The 18,082-nt window shown below is 41.7% G+C and overlaps 1 protein-coding gene across 2 annotated transcripts in view; it reads right to left on the bottom strand.

Moving 5' to 3' along the window:
• The window catches only part of plch2a (phospholipase C, eta 2a), a 123,021-nt gene that overhangs the window by 17,702 nt on the left and 87,237 nt on the right, over window positions 1–18,082 (bottom strand). For both annotated transcript variants that reach the window (XM_026367447.1, XM_026367448.1), the window contains exons 3-10: window positions 14,721–14,867; window positions 11,774–12,017; window positions 11,381–11,510; window positions 5,921–6,091; window positions 3,728–3,821; window positions 2,940–3,143; window positions 2,499–2,619; window positions 1,032–1,203 (exon numbers count right to left, since the gene is read on the bottom strand). In XM_026367447.1, the coding sequence (XP_026223232.1) occupies window positions 1,032–1,203; window positions 2,499–2,619; window positions 2,940–3,143; window positions 3,728–3,821; window positions 5,921–6,091; window positions 11,381–11,510; window positions 11,774–12,017; window positions 14,721–14,867 (1,283 nt within the window). The remainder of the gene's footprint in view (window positions 1–1,031; window positions 1,204–2,498; window positions 2,620–2,939; window positions 3,144–3,727; window positions 3,822–5,920; window positions 6,092–11,380; window positions 11,511–11,773; window positions 12,018–14,720; window positions 14,868–18,082) is intronic.

Raw genomic sequence — 18,082 nt, 5'->3', positions numbered from 1 at the left:
ACACTGACGTAAACTAAAGAAAATCAATAACAATATCAGCACCACTTCTTCATCTCATGCTAGATTCACACACCTAAACAAACATGTACGAACTATACAATAGGTTCCATATAATTCTACATTTCAGAGAGGCACAGTGGGAAGAAAAAGTATGTGAACCTTTTGGAATTTGTCATAAAATGTGATCTGATCTTCATCTAAGTGAAGAGGATGAACAAATATAATGCACCTAAAATAAACAAATATTCTTTACGTTTTTCCACTAGCAAAATGAGGGGTTTATGGTTGTTCCCATTAGAGACATGAAAGATCAGCATGTTATGTGAATTATTATTATTATTATTATTATTATTATTATTATTATTATTATTATTATTATTATTATTATTATTATATATGAAGATCAGATCACGTTTTAAAACTAGGACATTTCTAACTGCACATAGGCCCTGTCTACCTATAGACACTCCTGGACCCTGATCCGCCCCACTATCAGGTTATATGCTGTTAATTTCCTACTGTGCTGATATACACAACTCACACAGTCGCTATAAATGTACAATATTGATTTACAGAGACAGAAATGAGCGTATCAACGTTTTTAATCAACTCTAAGCTCTTTTCGACCGCTGACCATCACAAAACGCTCGTGACCTGCAGCCAGCAGCACGTTCAGCCAATCATCAGTGGACATCTGGACTCCTGGTTTTTGATAATAACACAGACCTGTGTTCCGAAATAATGAGCCAGGCTGCAGTCAACACACACACACACACACACACACACACACACACACACACACACACACACACAGTTCATAAACATCTAAAGCCTTTTATTAATTCCTATAATCAAGTTTTCTTTGGTTCTCTTCTGTCAAACACACATTACTTCGATCAGTCTACTCTCTTTGGAGGCTGCTCCGTCAGCTTCACACTCCACATAATGAACGGTGAGTCGAGTTGATCCCCTGAGGACCGACTCGTCTCACTGAGGATGATCTGTTGCTTTTTGAATATTCAATCTGTTACCTTGACAAGGATCTTGCCCTTGAGTGTTTCTGGCGACGGTAGACGTCCAGACTCATCAGCTTTGATGTTGGACAAGTCGAGCTTGTCCCCCAGGATCTCAATCAGGTACTGGGCCATCTTTTTCTGCTGAGGGACACTGCAGTGGTTCTCTATTGACAGGATCACTGGGAAGCTGGGAGATAATCAAACACAACAGCCTGGAGTTAGAAGGATGAAAGGTTGAGGAGTACAGGAGGACACGGTTTCAAATCTTTTGATGCCAGTAATACACCACAGACCTTCACTGAGAAGCCAGCAATGAAGCATTAATCTATTCACACTTATTCACTCAATGACCTGTTAGACAAATCGCTGTCTTAGGAGTGCATTTTTTACTTTGATGTGTAATTACATAATAACAGGTGGCTCAGGTATTCACAGCTCATTCGTTTTTGGTGCTGAGGTGGTGCAAATATTAGATTGTTTTGTTTCCATTTGTGTGCAGTTCTGTAGAAAAGCAGTATTTAAATTTAAATTTAAAAAAACTAAACACTAAGAATATTTGAGGAAAACAGACAGCCCTCCTTTAGCTTTTATACTGTACTGTATTGAATGTAGGGGGGTAGACAGCTGCTATTAATGTGCAATAGATGGGTGGAAAATGGTTTTCCAGCCATTACACTAATAATCAATAAAAGAAAGTTAACGCTAACGTCCCCTGGTGTCACTTCTAAAAACACTGTAAGGTGAATTGTCTTATCTGTAGATGAAAATGATATAAATAAGAATATCTCATGAGTGTGTCTGGAGAAATATTTCAATCAATATTGAACAGTGTGAAGCATCTGTGGCTTCAAGAGCACATTCACAACACTGGCTGTGATGATTCCCAGTGTCGGTCAGACAGAACCCGTCAGCCTGGTTTTATTCAGCATCCTGGAAAATCTGATCACTCTTTGATGTTTAATGCAGCCGTTCACCCTGCACCATTTTTTCCACAATTACGTATTCACACACACACACACACACACACACACACACACACACACACACACACACACACTCTGCAGCTGAACATGCCCACAAAGCAAATGTTTCGCCTTCGTTTTACTTGAAGCGACAGGATCTAAAAATAGAGATTTTCACTGCATCCTCCAGACTGTGTGTATGTCGGTGGGATTATCACATTCTGAAGCAGATTCCTTGAAGGGGAGGAGGGCGTCTGCACGTGTGATTTCATTTCTCTGTGCACAGGTGAGACCAGCATTTTATGTTTTATGTTGGTTTATAGTAAAATACAATGTGACCATACACTGTTTATCATTTCAACAAATATCTAATATTCACTATCACAACAAGTCTCGTGTTTCTTGTAATAATGAATATTTGAACATTTGATCAAGGTAATTAAATAAATAAATAAAAGGGGGAGTGAGAAAATACTGACAGGGAGAGAGTTAATGTGAGTACATATACATGTAAACCTACTCGTTCTTGATGAAGGCGTATTTGTTGATGGTCTCGATGACATCTTTGAAGAGGATCTTGGAGGTGAGAGTGTAGCCGTGGTGGACGATCGGCTCACCATCCTGACCGTCCCAACAGTCCACTGCGGAGTGAAACAAACAAGAAGGAACAGCCTTTAAGAAAATAACTAGAATGTGATAATAAATTAGTGACATCATGACTGGTGCATGGTAGACTCATGCACAGAGATGTTCCTCCAAAGATTCCTTTAAGCCTTCAGTTGCTTTTTATTACTTCATTGTGCCTTTGCCTTTACAGTACCTACTGTAGATGCTAAATCATGCCAGTTCCCAATACACTGTCAACATGTGCATGAGTTAAAACACACATTGGTTCATTGCTGTAACTTGAAAACATCTGTGTTCAACATATGTTTTTAGCTTGTTCCACAGCTATGCTGACCTTCGACACAGCGGCAGCCGGCCTGCAGCACCCAGGCGTACATATCCACCCTCGACTGTGACATCAGCTGGTCACCCATCAGGTAGGTGTTGTGCGAGGAAGCGATGAAATAGTTGCACAGCGGCTGGTTCATGTCCTGGTTCACGTTGTAGTGTTCTGGGTTGAAAATGTCCCCCGCTGGGCTGCGCATATAATTCGTAAAACCTGGAAGAGAGTGAAACAAATGTCTCGTTCACTTCAGGAATGTTACAGTTTTAACCAAACATCTATCAAAGACTGAAACCTGGGATTTACTTCTGCTTCACATTCCTTAATGAATGAATACATTTTATGAATGCACACATATACATACAGCAGCAGTACTGATTTTCAGCCACACGTGATTAGTTAGATGAGCACTATTCAGCCAATCAGACATGAGCAGATTCAGATGAGATGGAAAATAAAAGTGAGCACATCTAGGGCACCATTCCCCCTCTATTAGCTGCACAATATATATAGAGAAGCTACAAAACAGCTATGAACACGTTCTTAATGTGAGTCTCTCTGGACTAAAGCATTTGCCAAATCAATAACATGTAATCAAGTATTCAAAAGGAAGAAGAAAACAGGCTTCAAAGGAGAATTGATCATCCTACTTAAAAATCACCTGACACTCTGCACAGCAGGTGTAGAAACAGCTTCTATTTGCAAACCTCCATCTTGAAAATCACGCTGCTATTGGGATTTAAAACTAGATGTTCTATTGTAGCTCCAAACTAAAGGAACTCAAATCAACGTGGACTTACCATCAATTCCTAGAACTCCTTGCTTCTGGTTCTCGGAGCACGGCTCAAATTTGTTGATAATCTCCAGGCAATGGTCCTTGGTCACCTTGGTCATCTACAAAGTACAGAAGTGTGTGTTATACAACAATAATGTATAAGATGAGGATAAGAAAAGGTTGATGCCGGTAAATGAGCTCCCTACATGTCATTTTCTTTCTGTCCTGGCTGCAGAGAGTCCAGCTGTTAGGGTGGCAGCTGCTCTTTAAAGCCATCTGATTGGTCAAACCAATTTCCACCTCAGTCCCCCCCCCCCAGCCAGAGCTCTCTCATACTCTGTGTCTGTGTTTGCCACAATTTAAGCCACGAGAATCTAAGCAGTGTTTCAGGTAGGTGACCGGGTGAGGCATTATATCCACAGGGTTATTTCCATTTTAGAAAGATGCTTTTGCTCCCTACTTCTACAGTGGGAAACAGGCTGAGTGGCTAAAATTGGATCAAATGGGATCCACTTGCTACCCCCATCTCATCATAATCCGGATGAGTAAATCCAGCCACACTCAGCAGAGGTTAGCCCATTACCACTGGTGCTGAGGACGGGCTCCAAAAAGCTTCCCGAGAAGCTCACAGGCTGCTGTCTGCTGTCCACATCCTGCACAGAGCTGTGTGAGCTGCCCTGAATTTGACGACAGTAAAGCGTCGTGATACTAAACTGTTGTTTGACTGAAGTTATGTGAACATAGTTCAGCATCAAGACAAAGAATAACTCATGTGTGACAAATCACCTTTAGCACACACACATCAGCTACTGTTTGTTTTAACACATTAGTAATCAGTTCCTCGTTAGCACAGTAAGACACACAGTTGATATCGACACCTAAATACAGAGAAACCAATACCAACAGCGTCTGTGGTTAAAGATAACAAATCAATTCAACCCCTCTCCAACGGAGGAGGAAAGCCGTCGTATTCCCAGCACCTGAACTAAACGCTGCAATATAATCAGAGACATATCCATCCCATCTTAGTGCAGCTGACGTCGAGACTGGTCCTTGTACTTTTAAAACGATTTTCAAACGTCGTGCAAATTAGCAGGAGCACAGACAGGCTAATTAAAGCAAAATGAGCCGTTATGCTCATTAGCTAATTCTTCTTATTTAGTGGAAGGTATCATTGGAGGAATGTCGTTCTTAAAAAACACTTCACAATGGCTCTGATGGTCCTAATGCTAATATCCTCGTATCCTCTCTGTCTACACTTCTGACATTAAGCACCACTTCAGGGGCCCGACGGCTTCCTGCTTAAGTTTCTGACTTCACACCTTGATAAAAGCAAAAGAGCCTAATGGGTATTAACTGAGACCTGCAACAGAAAAAACAAACTTCTTTAAGTTTGATTGGTTCAGCATTAAACAGCAAATAGATCAATGGTACACTGGAACAGTAGCAGCTGTAATATTCATGCTCGGGAGGAAGAGAGCAACTGTCAGAGGAGCAAAGGGCAGCAGAATATACTGTACACAACACAATACAGTCGATTTAAGAAGCCATTAATAGGAGCAAATACAGCTGTATTAAACTTTACAGACTGTAACCACTGGTTCTACATCCAATAACTAATTTGAGTAGAAAGCAGTCACCAACACAAATATATGAGGGACAATGCAGAGAGCCAACAGACAGGTGGTACGTCACACAGGAGTCAGAGTCTGGTGAAGGACGCTGCAGCAGAGACGAAGGCAGTAATAGTGTTGTGATCCCAGCTGAGGATGCACCAGTCTGATACAGTACTAATGTTCACCATCCTCAAATCATTGTCAGCTGATTTTGGCACCAATCCTGCTGCCCATCGTTCGTCTGACTGTGCTAAAGCTTTGCTGCACTGCTCTACTTACACACTGGCTCTTGGAACAGTTCCAAACCAGCAGCTATTGATTGTTAGTGGCCACTCGGCCTGTGATCCAGATAAACCTTTATTGGTTGTAAAATGATGCAGCCTTGCAGAAACGTGTTCCTGATGTACTGTTAGGCTGTTATTCTATCTAAATTAACTCACTAATTACAGTAGTGCTGCTTTGTGTATTTACAGCGTACTTACAGTGTACTTACATCATACTTACAGCGTACTTACAGCGTACTTACATCGTACTTACAGCGTACTCAAAACAAAATGGCTATTAGTTTCAGAATCTTTTGAACCTTCGAACACGGCGTGCACCTTTTGTTCGGTCTCCAGGAAACGGGCCAGGTCGTTGGTGTCGAGGTGGTCTTTGTGGTTGCTGTAGGTGAGCATGAGGAGGTACAGGTCCCTGCGGGTGGACATCATCTTGTAGAAGGAGCAGAACTCCTCAAAGCCCAACGTCCCCTGGTTGTCGTCTGTATCTGCTTCCTACACAGGACACAAACAGCAGGTTTAGCCTCTTTCCCTTTAATTTATTACATTTATTTATCATCATCTTTACCTCCTGACCTAAAGTCTTCAGCTCATTTTACAATGATAGCTTTGATTTTCTAGGTGTAATGGTTGGAAGGATGAGGAGTCATCCTATAAAAGGCTCCTGCTCTGGTTTTTAAACCAGAACAAGGTTAAGAAGACACTGCAGTGGGTCACACCATGACCCGTGTAATCCTTGCCTCGGTTTACTGAGCCAGTCTGTGACCGGCTCCATATGCCAAGTATCACCGGAGGCAGCCACTCACTGTAGCGCAGTGACGTCTGCGCACGCTGGAGCTTGGCCTCAGAGAAGCTCGGTACGATGCACGCTGGGTTTAACAGTTTATTAGAGAGCGACACATACAGCTAAAATCACAGCCACTCCGCTCACAGAAAATCATTCTATAGGCTTTTTATTAGACTGTCAGTAAAAACTTATTTCAGAGTGGTGTGGGAATACTTTAATAAATAACTTCATATAAAAATGTCTGGATTGAAATTTAAATGTGTTCCCTCATGATTTTGGAAAGTGGCACTACAAATGAAGCCGCCTGCTTGAAGAGCTGGCCATCTTCCCACAGCTGCAGAATTACATTATAATAGCAGCTTTGATTTGAGGGACTGTGCTGGAAATACTCAAATCTACAGGCAGGATTCATGCCATGACTGTATGAATGGAAATGGAAGTGGAAATGCTAAGTCTCTTCATGATATGGGTGAATGTGGAACCTCACGTCTGACAGTTACTCTAATAGCTTTATTAAAATGAGCGTTGGCTCCAATAACAATCCACTTGATTCTATTAGTACCACAATAAACTGTTTTCTCTGAACCTTTAACCAGGACTTCTGGACGGCCACTGCAGCTGTAAATCTGTTCACTGTGCAATGGAGGATGAGGCTGTAGCTGAATCACTAACTGTGGCAGAGAATAAGGTACAATAATGTACAATGTGGCACAAGGACTATGCTGAAACCATTAGTCTCTTCCAGTGAGCATCAGCAGTAGAAGGTGGTGTCACACTAGTAAAAACTAAACTAAAAACACATTTAGCCTCACAGACTGTCACCACCACGTCGCCCGCCTGACACAGCCAACGCACAGGAAGCCAAACGAGCCAGAAACACTTCACATCATCACCAGCTGTTGATTTTTGCGTACATGCCACTTATTTAGTGACCAAGTGACACGAGTGACGAGCACAGATGCATACATGCAGCATTACTCATATGGCAGGAGTAATTAGAGGAGGGGAACTGTGCTCCGAGCACAGAGACACAGCCAAGCCGCAGTGATACGGTCCATTTTGCTGTTACTATATTTTATATCTATGAGAATTGTGATGGTCAAACACAGATAAGGTAAGAACAATACGTCTCCAGCTAACTTGCATCATTATTCACTCTTTGAGTTGAAGGAATTATTTTCAGACAGTCCTCTTATCCAGGACACATCTTAGCCCCCAGGAGGATAAAATAGCAGCGGAAGAACCGAGTGTTTTTATTGGAAAGAAGGAAACATCAGTCTAGCCTTATTCATTCCTATTCATTATGCATGAATCCAGGCACTTAAGTTGTTTGAATGCTTGCACTCTGTGTTTTAGCTCGACAGCTAATATGTATTAATTCATCAGTTAGAAAGCAGCTTCCTCTTCCCACCGAGCTTTTCCTCTACGTGTACATCTGCAAGTCTCCACTGTAATAAATCATTGAGTGAGGCCTCGGCTGGAGAAGCCTGTTTCCGTGCGCTTATTCACAACTGTAGTAACATCTCCTCTATCTCATCTCTGCTCTATAAACGCAGACCTGGAAAACACTCATGGAAATGTTCTGATCAGGATTTGATTTTGATAAATACACTTTGTTTGTCTTGCTGTTCTTTGTGTTACTGCTGAGTAGTTTAGTAGTTACTTTTGCATCTAGGATCGATTGTGCTTCTTACCTCCACCTTTGTACACTGTTCTAAAACAAAACAACAACAACAACAACAACAACAACTTGATCTTTCCTCCTGGCTTCCACTACTCTAATCCCATCAGATGGTTGGTGTATGTAAGTTCATGGAGAAACTGTTCTGACCGTCTCAACACTTAATGTTCAATGTAGTCAAGGGCTTTAATGTGGAGAAAAGACCAAAGTATAACTTCACTTAATTACTAAATGCCTTATTATTCATAGAGTGCCATGTTCTATCAGTTTCCATCCAGATACTGTCGCTAATTTGACTGTATTAATTATCTGGTGCCGAGTCACATGCTGCAGAGATTAATAAACAGAAAGGTTCAAGATTTGTCCGAACACCTGAGAGGTTTAGTTATTCCACTGCTTCAGTTTCTGGGATTCCCCTGTGCCACTGTGAGTCAGTGTTTTAATTAAACAGTCGAGAGATAAGGCCTCCGCGTGCACATATGGGAAAAGCATAAAATCCTGTAAAAGCCCCTTCGACATATTGAGGATAAAAAAACCACTGTAGATAATTTGAACTAAATTATTCCCAAGACAACAGCACTTTGAGAAGAGCTGAACTTTACATTTAATTGGACAGTTTTACCAAACAATTGGCGAAGTGGTAATGGCTCGATTAGCCTGTGGAAAATGTATTTATACTGAGGTCAAAGCAAAAAAAAAAAACAAAAAACAAAGAAACACAAATACAAAAAAAGTTCAGACACTGTTGGGAGTGAGCAGCATTAATCTGCTTTAAACCACTTTATCATTCATCTTTCCACGTTCTTCGATGTTTGTGACAGTTACTCATCAAATTAATGTTAAATTCATTCATTTAGCTTTCTTATTATGCTGTAATTAAAAATACTAAATCTTCACACGCATACAACAAGATGTTTATTATTATTGTTGTTTTTTGTAGATCATATTATACACTTACAGCGCTGTTGATTTCCATTGTATTATACTGACAGGTGTGTTCAACTTGATTGACCAAACATTTCTCAGTATGAGATAAAAACTGAATACGGAAACATTTTCACATTTTCAACTCTGAAGTGTGATTTTCTCCAGTACAGGTACAGACTCATCAGGTAGTGTCTTCAAACTATGAAAGACATCAAAGGGTTTTCCTCTTCAATGTAAGTGGGTTAAGCCACGAGATCAACACACACACACACACACACACACACACACACACACACACACACACACACACACACACACACACACACACACACACACACACACACACACACACACTCTCTGGTGAGTTTACCCTGCATTACACCAGAGGCCATCTGTGTCCCCGCAGCACCATATGGGTGACCATCAACAGGCCACTTGACTTATTGAGAGCAGGTTAGATAGCTGCTCTGAAAACAGCAGCTTAAGTGTGTAGCTTGCTAATCCCTCTGCAGTGGAACAGAGTCAGTGGCTGAGCTCCGTGTTAGCCAACATCTGCAGCAGTCAAACCACTGACAGTGTCTTTCATTCACAATCTGCCAGGAAGTAAGTGACCCGATGAGCCCGTTTACTGTCTTAATGAGCATGCACGTATATTTTATTCGACGGAACGAACCATGCGTGACATCTGCTTTACAATGTGTTTTCCTTTTACGATCTCAGCTGCAGTGATACGGTCCATTCACTCACGATTTGGGAGTTATATAGTGCAACAGTAAAAGACCTTGGTGTGATTCTAGATTCCAGTCTTTCATTTGAAGCTCATGTAGATAATGTCACCAGGACAGCTTTCTTTCACCTCAGAAATATTGCCAAGATAAGGAATATTTTGTCACTAAATGATGCAGAAAAATTAGTCCATGCTTTCATCACCTCTAGGTTGGACTACTGTAATGCCTCACTGTCTGGCTGTTCAACCAGGTGCATAAACAAGCTTAGTTAGTTCAGAATGCAGCAGCGAGAGTCCTCACTAGAACCAGAAGATATGAGCACATCACACCTATCTTATCTACACTTCATTGGCTCCCCGTGAAATTTCGCATTGATTTTAAAATACTACTTTTGACATTTAAAGCATACTACTTTTGACATTTAAAGCATTAAATGGTCTTGCGCCACAGTATCTAAGGGAATTGCTAGTGTCTTATGATCCACCACGCCTACTTCGATCAAAGGATGCTGGCTGCCTGTCAGTGCCTCGTATCCTAAAAACTACAGCTGGGGGCAGAGCTTTTTCTTACAAAGCCCCAAAGTTATGGAATAGCCTTCCAAATAGCGTTCAAGACTCTGACTCAGTCTCAGTGTTTAAGTCTAGGCTGAAAACCTTTTTATTTAGTCAAGCATTTGAGTAAATAGATCTGGGAAGGACTCATGGACGTAGAGCATTATGGTGAACTGGTGTGTTTAGATGCTGTCTTCCCAACTCTCACTGATCACTCGGGTTTGTTGATGGTGAAGTGTTTGGTTGCTCTACATCCCAGTGCGCCCTCATGTCTGTGTTTCCTTCTGAACCCACCCTTTTAGTTAGGCTGTCATAATTAGTCCTGCCGGAGTCCCTGCTGCACTACACTAAATATACATTCACCTCAAACTTTATCTGACTGTGAATACAACTAACTGCCATCTCTCCTCTTCTCTCTCTTTCCCTCTCCCTCTCTCTTTTCCCTCTTCCTGTCTCTCTGTCGAGCTACACGTCATTCCACCCTCTGCCCTCTGGACCTGTCTGACACGTCCTGATGCCCGACTTCTGGCTGGAGATCTCGTCGCCTGGATCCACCGTTTGCCCTATGGGATGCGTTTGGAGACTGGATTGGTCACAAGCTACTATGATGTCGGTCTCGGCCTCGACGGACGTCGGCAGCTGTTTCTCGGAGGTCTCGACTCAACGCTCGATAGTCAAGGAATGGAACAAGTCTGCCTGCAATAACTAACTGGACTCCACATTAACTTAAAAGACATTAACTGTTATACTGGACTGCTGCCTACACAGCATGTAATCACCCATATGAGGATGGGTTCCCTGTTGAGTCTGGTTCCTCTCAAGGTTTCTTCCTGATGCCTTCTCAGGGAGTTTTTCCTTGCCACTGTCGCCCTCGGCTTGCTCATCAGGGACAATCTGATTATTATGATTCTTACACATTCACTGTTCATGTACTGTTCTTTGGTTGTGTAAAGCTGCTTTGTGACAATGTCAATTGTAAAAAGCGCTCTACAAATAAAATTGAATTGAATTGAATATTTTCATCCATCTTCTCTGATGAGAAAGAAACTAACCTACAGAATATCACTAGAATCAAACCATCACACACACTGAAAGACTTTGTTTCTCTACCTTGAACATCTGTTTGACCTTCTGTCGCGGCAGGTTGACGTTGAGTTTGTGCAGGAGCTGGAGGACCTCGCTGATGCTTAGGCTGCCATCACCATTCTTATCAGCCTCAGTGAAGGTCTGCTTCAGCCACGTGACGACATGGTGGGTCAAGGAAAGTCAAATGAGGACTTGGTAAACTCCTTTTCATTTTTATATTCAATAGAGACCAGGTAATGAGTAAATTCAGCCTCACAGTCACATCATGCAAACCAAAGATCGAAGAAATGAAAAACTCTCCTGTACATGAAGCTCTTCTAATATTGATAGTGAGATTTTACAGTTTGTAACACATGCAGCTGAAATCCGACGGTGAGGTCTCTGCTGTATAACTGCAGTAAGGTAAATGAAGGATATTGGTCACGTGTGCGCTGCCTCTTGGCCAGACTGTCCTCATCACTGATGCCTGCCATCAGATATTTGAGCCCTGTGATCCAGGTTCTTGCCTCCTCTCCGGTGCCAGACACCAGGTCCAGGGACTCCATGTGCTCGCCATAGTACAGGCTGAAGCAGCAGTTGGGGTCGAAGCTGCCCTCTGCATAGCGCTGGAAGATCTCGGACTGCTTCCCCTCACACACCTCCCGAATGGAGTCGATAGAGACTGTTGGAGCAAACACACAAGGACGTTTACTTATATTTTGGAATTACTTTGAGTTTTTAATTAAGCACTTCGTGATTTTATTCAGATGTTCACACGCAGCAGATTCGAGGTTAAACAGTGTGAACTGTCAAAACCTAAAAATCCACACATTCTTGGAATAAATGGCACCCAGAAATTCAAACTCTTAAGGACACCTACCAAAACCCTGAATGGTGAAAACACTGTCAGGCCGCTGTGTGACCTTGTCATTATTTTGGGGGGAGAATTCGACAGCTTCTCCTTTAAGGTAAAATAAAGCCAAACACTGTTAAATTTACTTTTCACTCTACAATCTTTACAACTTGTGGCAAAATAGTTAATTAATTGTTGCAGATAGTTTAATTGAGAATTTCTTGAGTCTAATTTCAGGCTTTATGACACTGAGGATTAATAACACTTGATTCAATGAGCAGTTCCCAGAAAGCCGTTTATTAAAATACAACTTTTATGAGATGGTAATGACATTTTACAGGAAGATGCAGCCAGAAGTCACTCATTCATTTTCCCTTAAAAGCAAATACTTGTTGTTCCGCTGCACTGGAGAAATTCTATGGACCGGGTTCATTCTTCAATACCTACCTTGCAAATCTTTCTCTCTCATCATTTACTGACAGGCTCATCTCTAATGCAGTGATACAGCTGTATACCTAACAGTTCTCCCTCATATACACACCCTGCTCCAGGCTGTGTTATACAGAACCTGTGGTTTTCTGCTATTTAAAGGCAAACAAACAAAAAAATTAACATTTTCACATTTTATCAATTTAAGCAATAAAGTGCAAAACATGACGGGATGTGAATATTCTCAAGCTCCTTAATGTCATTTGTGTTTCTTAGGTATTGTGTGGTCCCGTGTGGTTGTCAAACCCTGTAGCTGGAGATGTTCTATTTTTTATTATACATGAGTGTTCAGCACTGATCTGGTTGGAGGAACAACCACTTGTACTGTGTGGACTATTTAAAGTGCTTCAGGATGAGGTCAGTCGGTCAGTCCTCAGATGGATTCCAGCTACAGGTTTGTGTTGACCTTCTGACATTTGGCACTACTTGTCCGATCAGGTCAAAATTTACACTTAAACACTCAAAAAATACTTTCTAATGAGCCGACTAACGCAACATGGGCTCAGCACATGCACGGTGTCTTCAGGACAATCACTGTGCTCCTTAACGTCTGTCCATCTGTTCATTTCTGGACAGAACCGATAATATGTAAACTAAAGGTAAAGATATCTGCTAAAACCTGTATGTTTTATGTTTTGGTTGTTCTGTTGGTAAAAATAAAAATGTGTTTGTTATTTCAGGTTATTCAGGTCATTCTGAAAGCGTGTGGTGACTGTATGAGCAGACCAGAAGCTGATGGTCTGTCACAGTGGGTGTTCTGTGATAAGCCTCTAGAGGCCGGTGGCATTGAACGCCACACAGAGCACCAAACGGCCAGTCTATAGTGTTCTGCTTCAGTGACAGAGTCCTGATGCAGAGACACACACATTTCAGCTGGTTTGTGACCAATAGCTGAGAAGATTTGTCCGATGAAAAGCTTTTGTCTCCCCCCCCCCCCCCCCCCCCTGACTGTTATTACCAACAGTACTTTATATGATACCCTCACACTGAAACTGATGATGTTCATCAGGCAAAATTAGATAAAGAAAATTTGGATTCCAAAAATGTTGCTAGTGTCTTACTCATCCACCCATAAAGGGATTAAACTTTGAGGAAAATTCAATGGTTTAGCTTCAGTCTTCAGGCCCCCACACCTCTTAAACACAAACTCAGACTGTTGTGATCTGCCAAGTGAAGTGTGTGTCATTTTCAATTTAGTGTGTAAGACACTGTTTGGGCAGATTAAAGCTGATGAATAATTAAGTCGACTTAAGAAGCTTATTAAATCCAGGGCTATAGAGGAGGGTGAGCAACAGGAAACTGAGACCTAAGCCCCCCAGGAGACGCTCAGTCATCCTGGGAGCTGCTGCTAAGAAGTCCCTTTGGCTTCTTTTATTCTAAAACAATGCAGGAAATGGTTTTGTTTGCTTGTTACAGATACTGCACGGGGAAAATGAATGTGCAGTTCTAAATAACAAAAACACTTCAGACCTCGAGGGAACGTGTAGCAGCAAGATTTAAATCTAGCAGCACTAGAAACCTGTCAAATATTAACAGTAAAACACACATGAATGGAGAATAATAGAATAAATAAAAGCTTTTTAAAAATACCCTAGAAATACTGTAAATCGATGCTGCACTTACTTTGCTATCATCTATAAATTCAGGCTTTGCATTTATTGCAGTGATGATTCAGCAGATTGAACTTTGCATCATGTCCTAAGCCTCCCCCGTGACGCTTGCTCAGATTGTAGCTGTTACTACAAAAGACAAATACATCTACATGCAGTTACTTTATGGGGGTCTGGTTAACAGTGGCTGGCACATTCACTCACTACCTGTTTACAAAAACTGCTGTGGGGGGGGGTTCTTTCTGGCAACAGCCCACTCAGTTGACCCTCTTTGGAGGATGACATATGGAGATGCAGAGTGAGAATATGCCTGTGGGATGTCTGGTGACATTCAGTGGTTTTCCATAAGTTTTAATTTTAAACCATCTGAACTACAGAGAAACACAGATTTTAAAATACTGTTCCGTTGTCATTAATAATATTGAACACTCACTTTTAGCCTTCTCATTCTTGCGTGAAGGCCTCCAGCGGATGCAGGACTTGTGTTCGTCCAGATAGAAGAAGCGCACCAGTCCCTTGGAGCCACCGCGGAGCTTCACCATCTGGGTCCCCATCTGCATGGAGCTCATACATTTTTCCACTGGAGGCAAGAGAACAAGGAAGACAGACGAAAAAAAAAGGTTGGACTGTTGTCAAAAGGGAACCAACTGGAGTGTGCAGTGCGACTGAAGGAGAGCGTGTGACAGGCAGAAATGTGTATTCAACACACGTGTTCATATGCGATACTGAATCTGTGTGCGTGCGTGTGTGCATGTGTACTCGTGCTCTCCTATAACATCTACGCCGTCATGCAAAAAACACAGTTATTTACTTATACACTCACATGAACACACAGCATTGCAAAGCAAGTGCACTGGATACGCCTGTCACTGCAGACAGAGGCTTTGTGTGTCCCGGGGGAAGAAAAGAAAGCGTGAGAAGACAAACGACAGCGAGAAGCAATTTCTTCACAAAAAGCCCTTTAACAAGATCTCGACTTCACACTGTAAACTATGACAGTACATCAACAGGAAAAAATAAATAAAAAAAATCAATAAATCCAGGGGCTCTTTTTAGATGAGGCTTCATACTGTGGCCTGCACTTCCATTCTTGGAATAAATGGCACCCAGAGATTGAAACGATTCTTAAGGACACCGACCAAAACCCTGCATGGTGACACTGGAAACACTGTCAAGCCGCTGTGTGACCTTGTCATTATTTTGGAGGGAGAATTTGACAGCTCCTCCACAGGAGGCTAATGGTGTGGTAATCAGGCCTTGTCTGGCTGGTGTGGACAGCCCCTGGGATGTGGCCACATTATCAATTATCACCCTAACACATCCTGTCACATCCCAAACATTCAGGAAATTAGGGCACTTCAGTAGACACCCATTTCTAAATAAGACCAGCAGGTCGCTGACACGTCATTCAACACGCTGCTGTGTGAGGACCAGTGCTTTTCAAGCAAGAAACTCAGTCACTGATGAAGCCCAAAGGTGGAAAAATACACACACATATAGTATTATTACTACTGGTTCTGAGTCCAACTTCAACGTAAATAGATTTTGAATGTGTGAATTTACAGCGCTGACAGTTTTCTTGATGATGTCCAACTTATCCACACTTAGTGAAGGTGTGTTTAATATATCTTTAATACTCAGAAACAGTTTGAACCTGGATCACATTTTGCTCCACATCAATCCAAATGATCTAATATGGAAGTAAGTGATAAAACCAGTAGTCATCCTCTTACCAAGCATTGATTTGACCCGACTGTGGATTCACTGCTGAGAACCACCCTCAGGCAACTGTTAATGTAGTTCCTTCCTGTTGTGATCAAGCAAAACCAGCCATGGCCATTCTGCTATTTTTCTGTTTTGTCAGATTAAACTGGACGAGAGTCAAGCACATCAAACATCGACTTCACAGCGAGACTGTACATTTGTCTGCATAGTTAAGTCATAACCTAATGCCCTCATGAAGACGTGACATAACAGATAATTACAAGAATGAAGCCAAGTGCAAAACATGGCACATACTGTTCAAGGTAATCCAAAACCAATTATAAAAATACCAATTTATTCCAAATTCAAATTCATTACATGCATCTAAAACTGAACGCATCTTCTCTAAAAGCTGAGGACAGAAACAAAAAAAAAGAAGGGGGATGGACACAAGTGTACGATTTAAAGGCGACACGTTAAAGCAGGTTCAGCAAAAAGGTTTGATAAAGTGTAATCATACACACAGTGTGCAGAAAGGACAATCACCATTTTTTGAAGAATCAATACTGCAGCCACCACACGGCCAACAGACGCAGGGTGTCTATTGATCCCGTGTGCAGGATGGATCACTCCCTCATTCATTTACACACTGACCTCAACACGAGGCGTAAAACACAACACTTCAAACCAAACACGGGCACTGGACACGGATCTCACCATCATCACGGCCAACAGACAGATATCAGTGACCACACCGAGAGTACAAGTCGTCAAGTTTAATTCAGCTTTATTTATATTTGATATATTATAAAATATTTATATTTCACTATATGAAATACTGTTTTCCTTTACAAACGTCTTACACATAAAGAGAACAAGCACTGACACAGGTATCCACCATCTTACTTCTACATGTCTACATGATGTCTCTGGACCGTTCCTGCTCATCCACCTGTACATTTCACTGAGTCCTGAAAGTTGTCACACGGTGTCAATGTGTCATCGTAACTGCTGCACACACGAGGCGACATTGAAAGAAACGGGAGAAATGATTGTCAGGAGAAAATATATTCATCAGTATATTGAAGTCAGAGGTGGCTGTGAAAACTGAAATGTTATAAATAAAATGATTTAAAATTTATTTTGAAGTTTAAATTGTCTTTTTGTGTCACATTTAAGAACTTACTTGTGATATACATCAGATTCATGTCATCATGTCTGTGTGTGTTCAGATTTGACTGATTAAAGGACTGTCATTGCCTCCATGTTCTGTGTCACAGCCACTTCGGCGGTTTCAACAAATCAAGAACATAATGGAATCTGATATTTCTTGTGGGAAGTGGATCAACACTTGTCTTTTAACAAGAAAGAAAGTAACGGTGTTCAGAGCAGCGTTAGTGGTCCATCAGCTGCTGCTCCAGTGCACTGTGTTCAGGGACAATACAGAATATAGGTCATCCACGTTAAGAGGCATTTGGGGATAGTACAGAGTGTAGGTCATAACTGCCTTGCAATTAAAGCAACTAAATTTAAACCATCATTCATACTGTAGCTGTAAGTTGTGTTAGTGAATTGTGTTTATACATTACCAAAACACAAATAACCTAAACAAACCAATTATCACCATTTATGTAGGAGAAAATATAGCGTATCATCCATAACCAATGAGCGTGTAATGATTTTAAACCTTGGGCTGAGCATGCAGCATAAATGCAGAGATATTTCTGCAGCTCCTGGATGATTGCAGTGATGCCAGTGGCTACAAAAGCGCTAAGGATCTCTACTCCTTCAGCCAGAGAGGAAGCAGTAATCCATGAAATGAGCTGCTGTCAAAGTTTGGTGGGAATGAGAGCATGCAGACTCTGCAGGCTCTTAGACCAGGATGGCACACTGCTCAAACCTCCATCTCCTGTCAGCAATCTAAGTGGCTCATCTTCCCCCTCCTGTCAAAGATGAGCTGCACACCTTCCAGCAGCCATCACAGCCTCCTGGCCAACATTTAGCTGCTCCAGCTACCTGCACACACAGCAGACCCAGTCTAGACTCTGAACAGAACAGCAGGGACCTCACAAGTGCCTTTGTGTTCGATTA

This window comes from Anabas testudineus, chromosome 7 (assembly GCF_900324465.2).
Source record: "Anabas testudineus chromosome 7, fAnaTes1.2, whole genome shotgun sequence".
NCBI classification, from domain to species: Eukaryota; Metazoa; Chordata; class Actinopteri; order Anabantiformes; family Anabantidae; genus Anabas; species Anabas testudineus.
The sequence above is the reverse complement of the archived record's forward strand: the minus strand, read 5'-3'. Positions and strand labels throughout refer to the sequence as shown.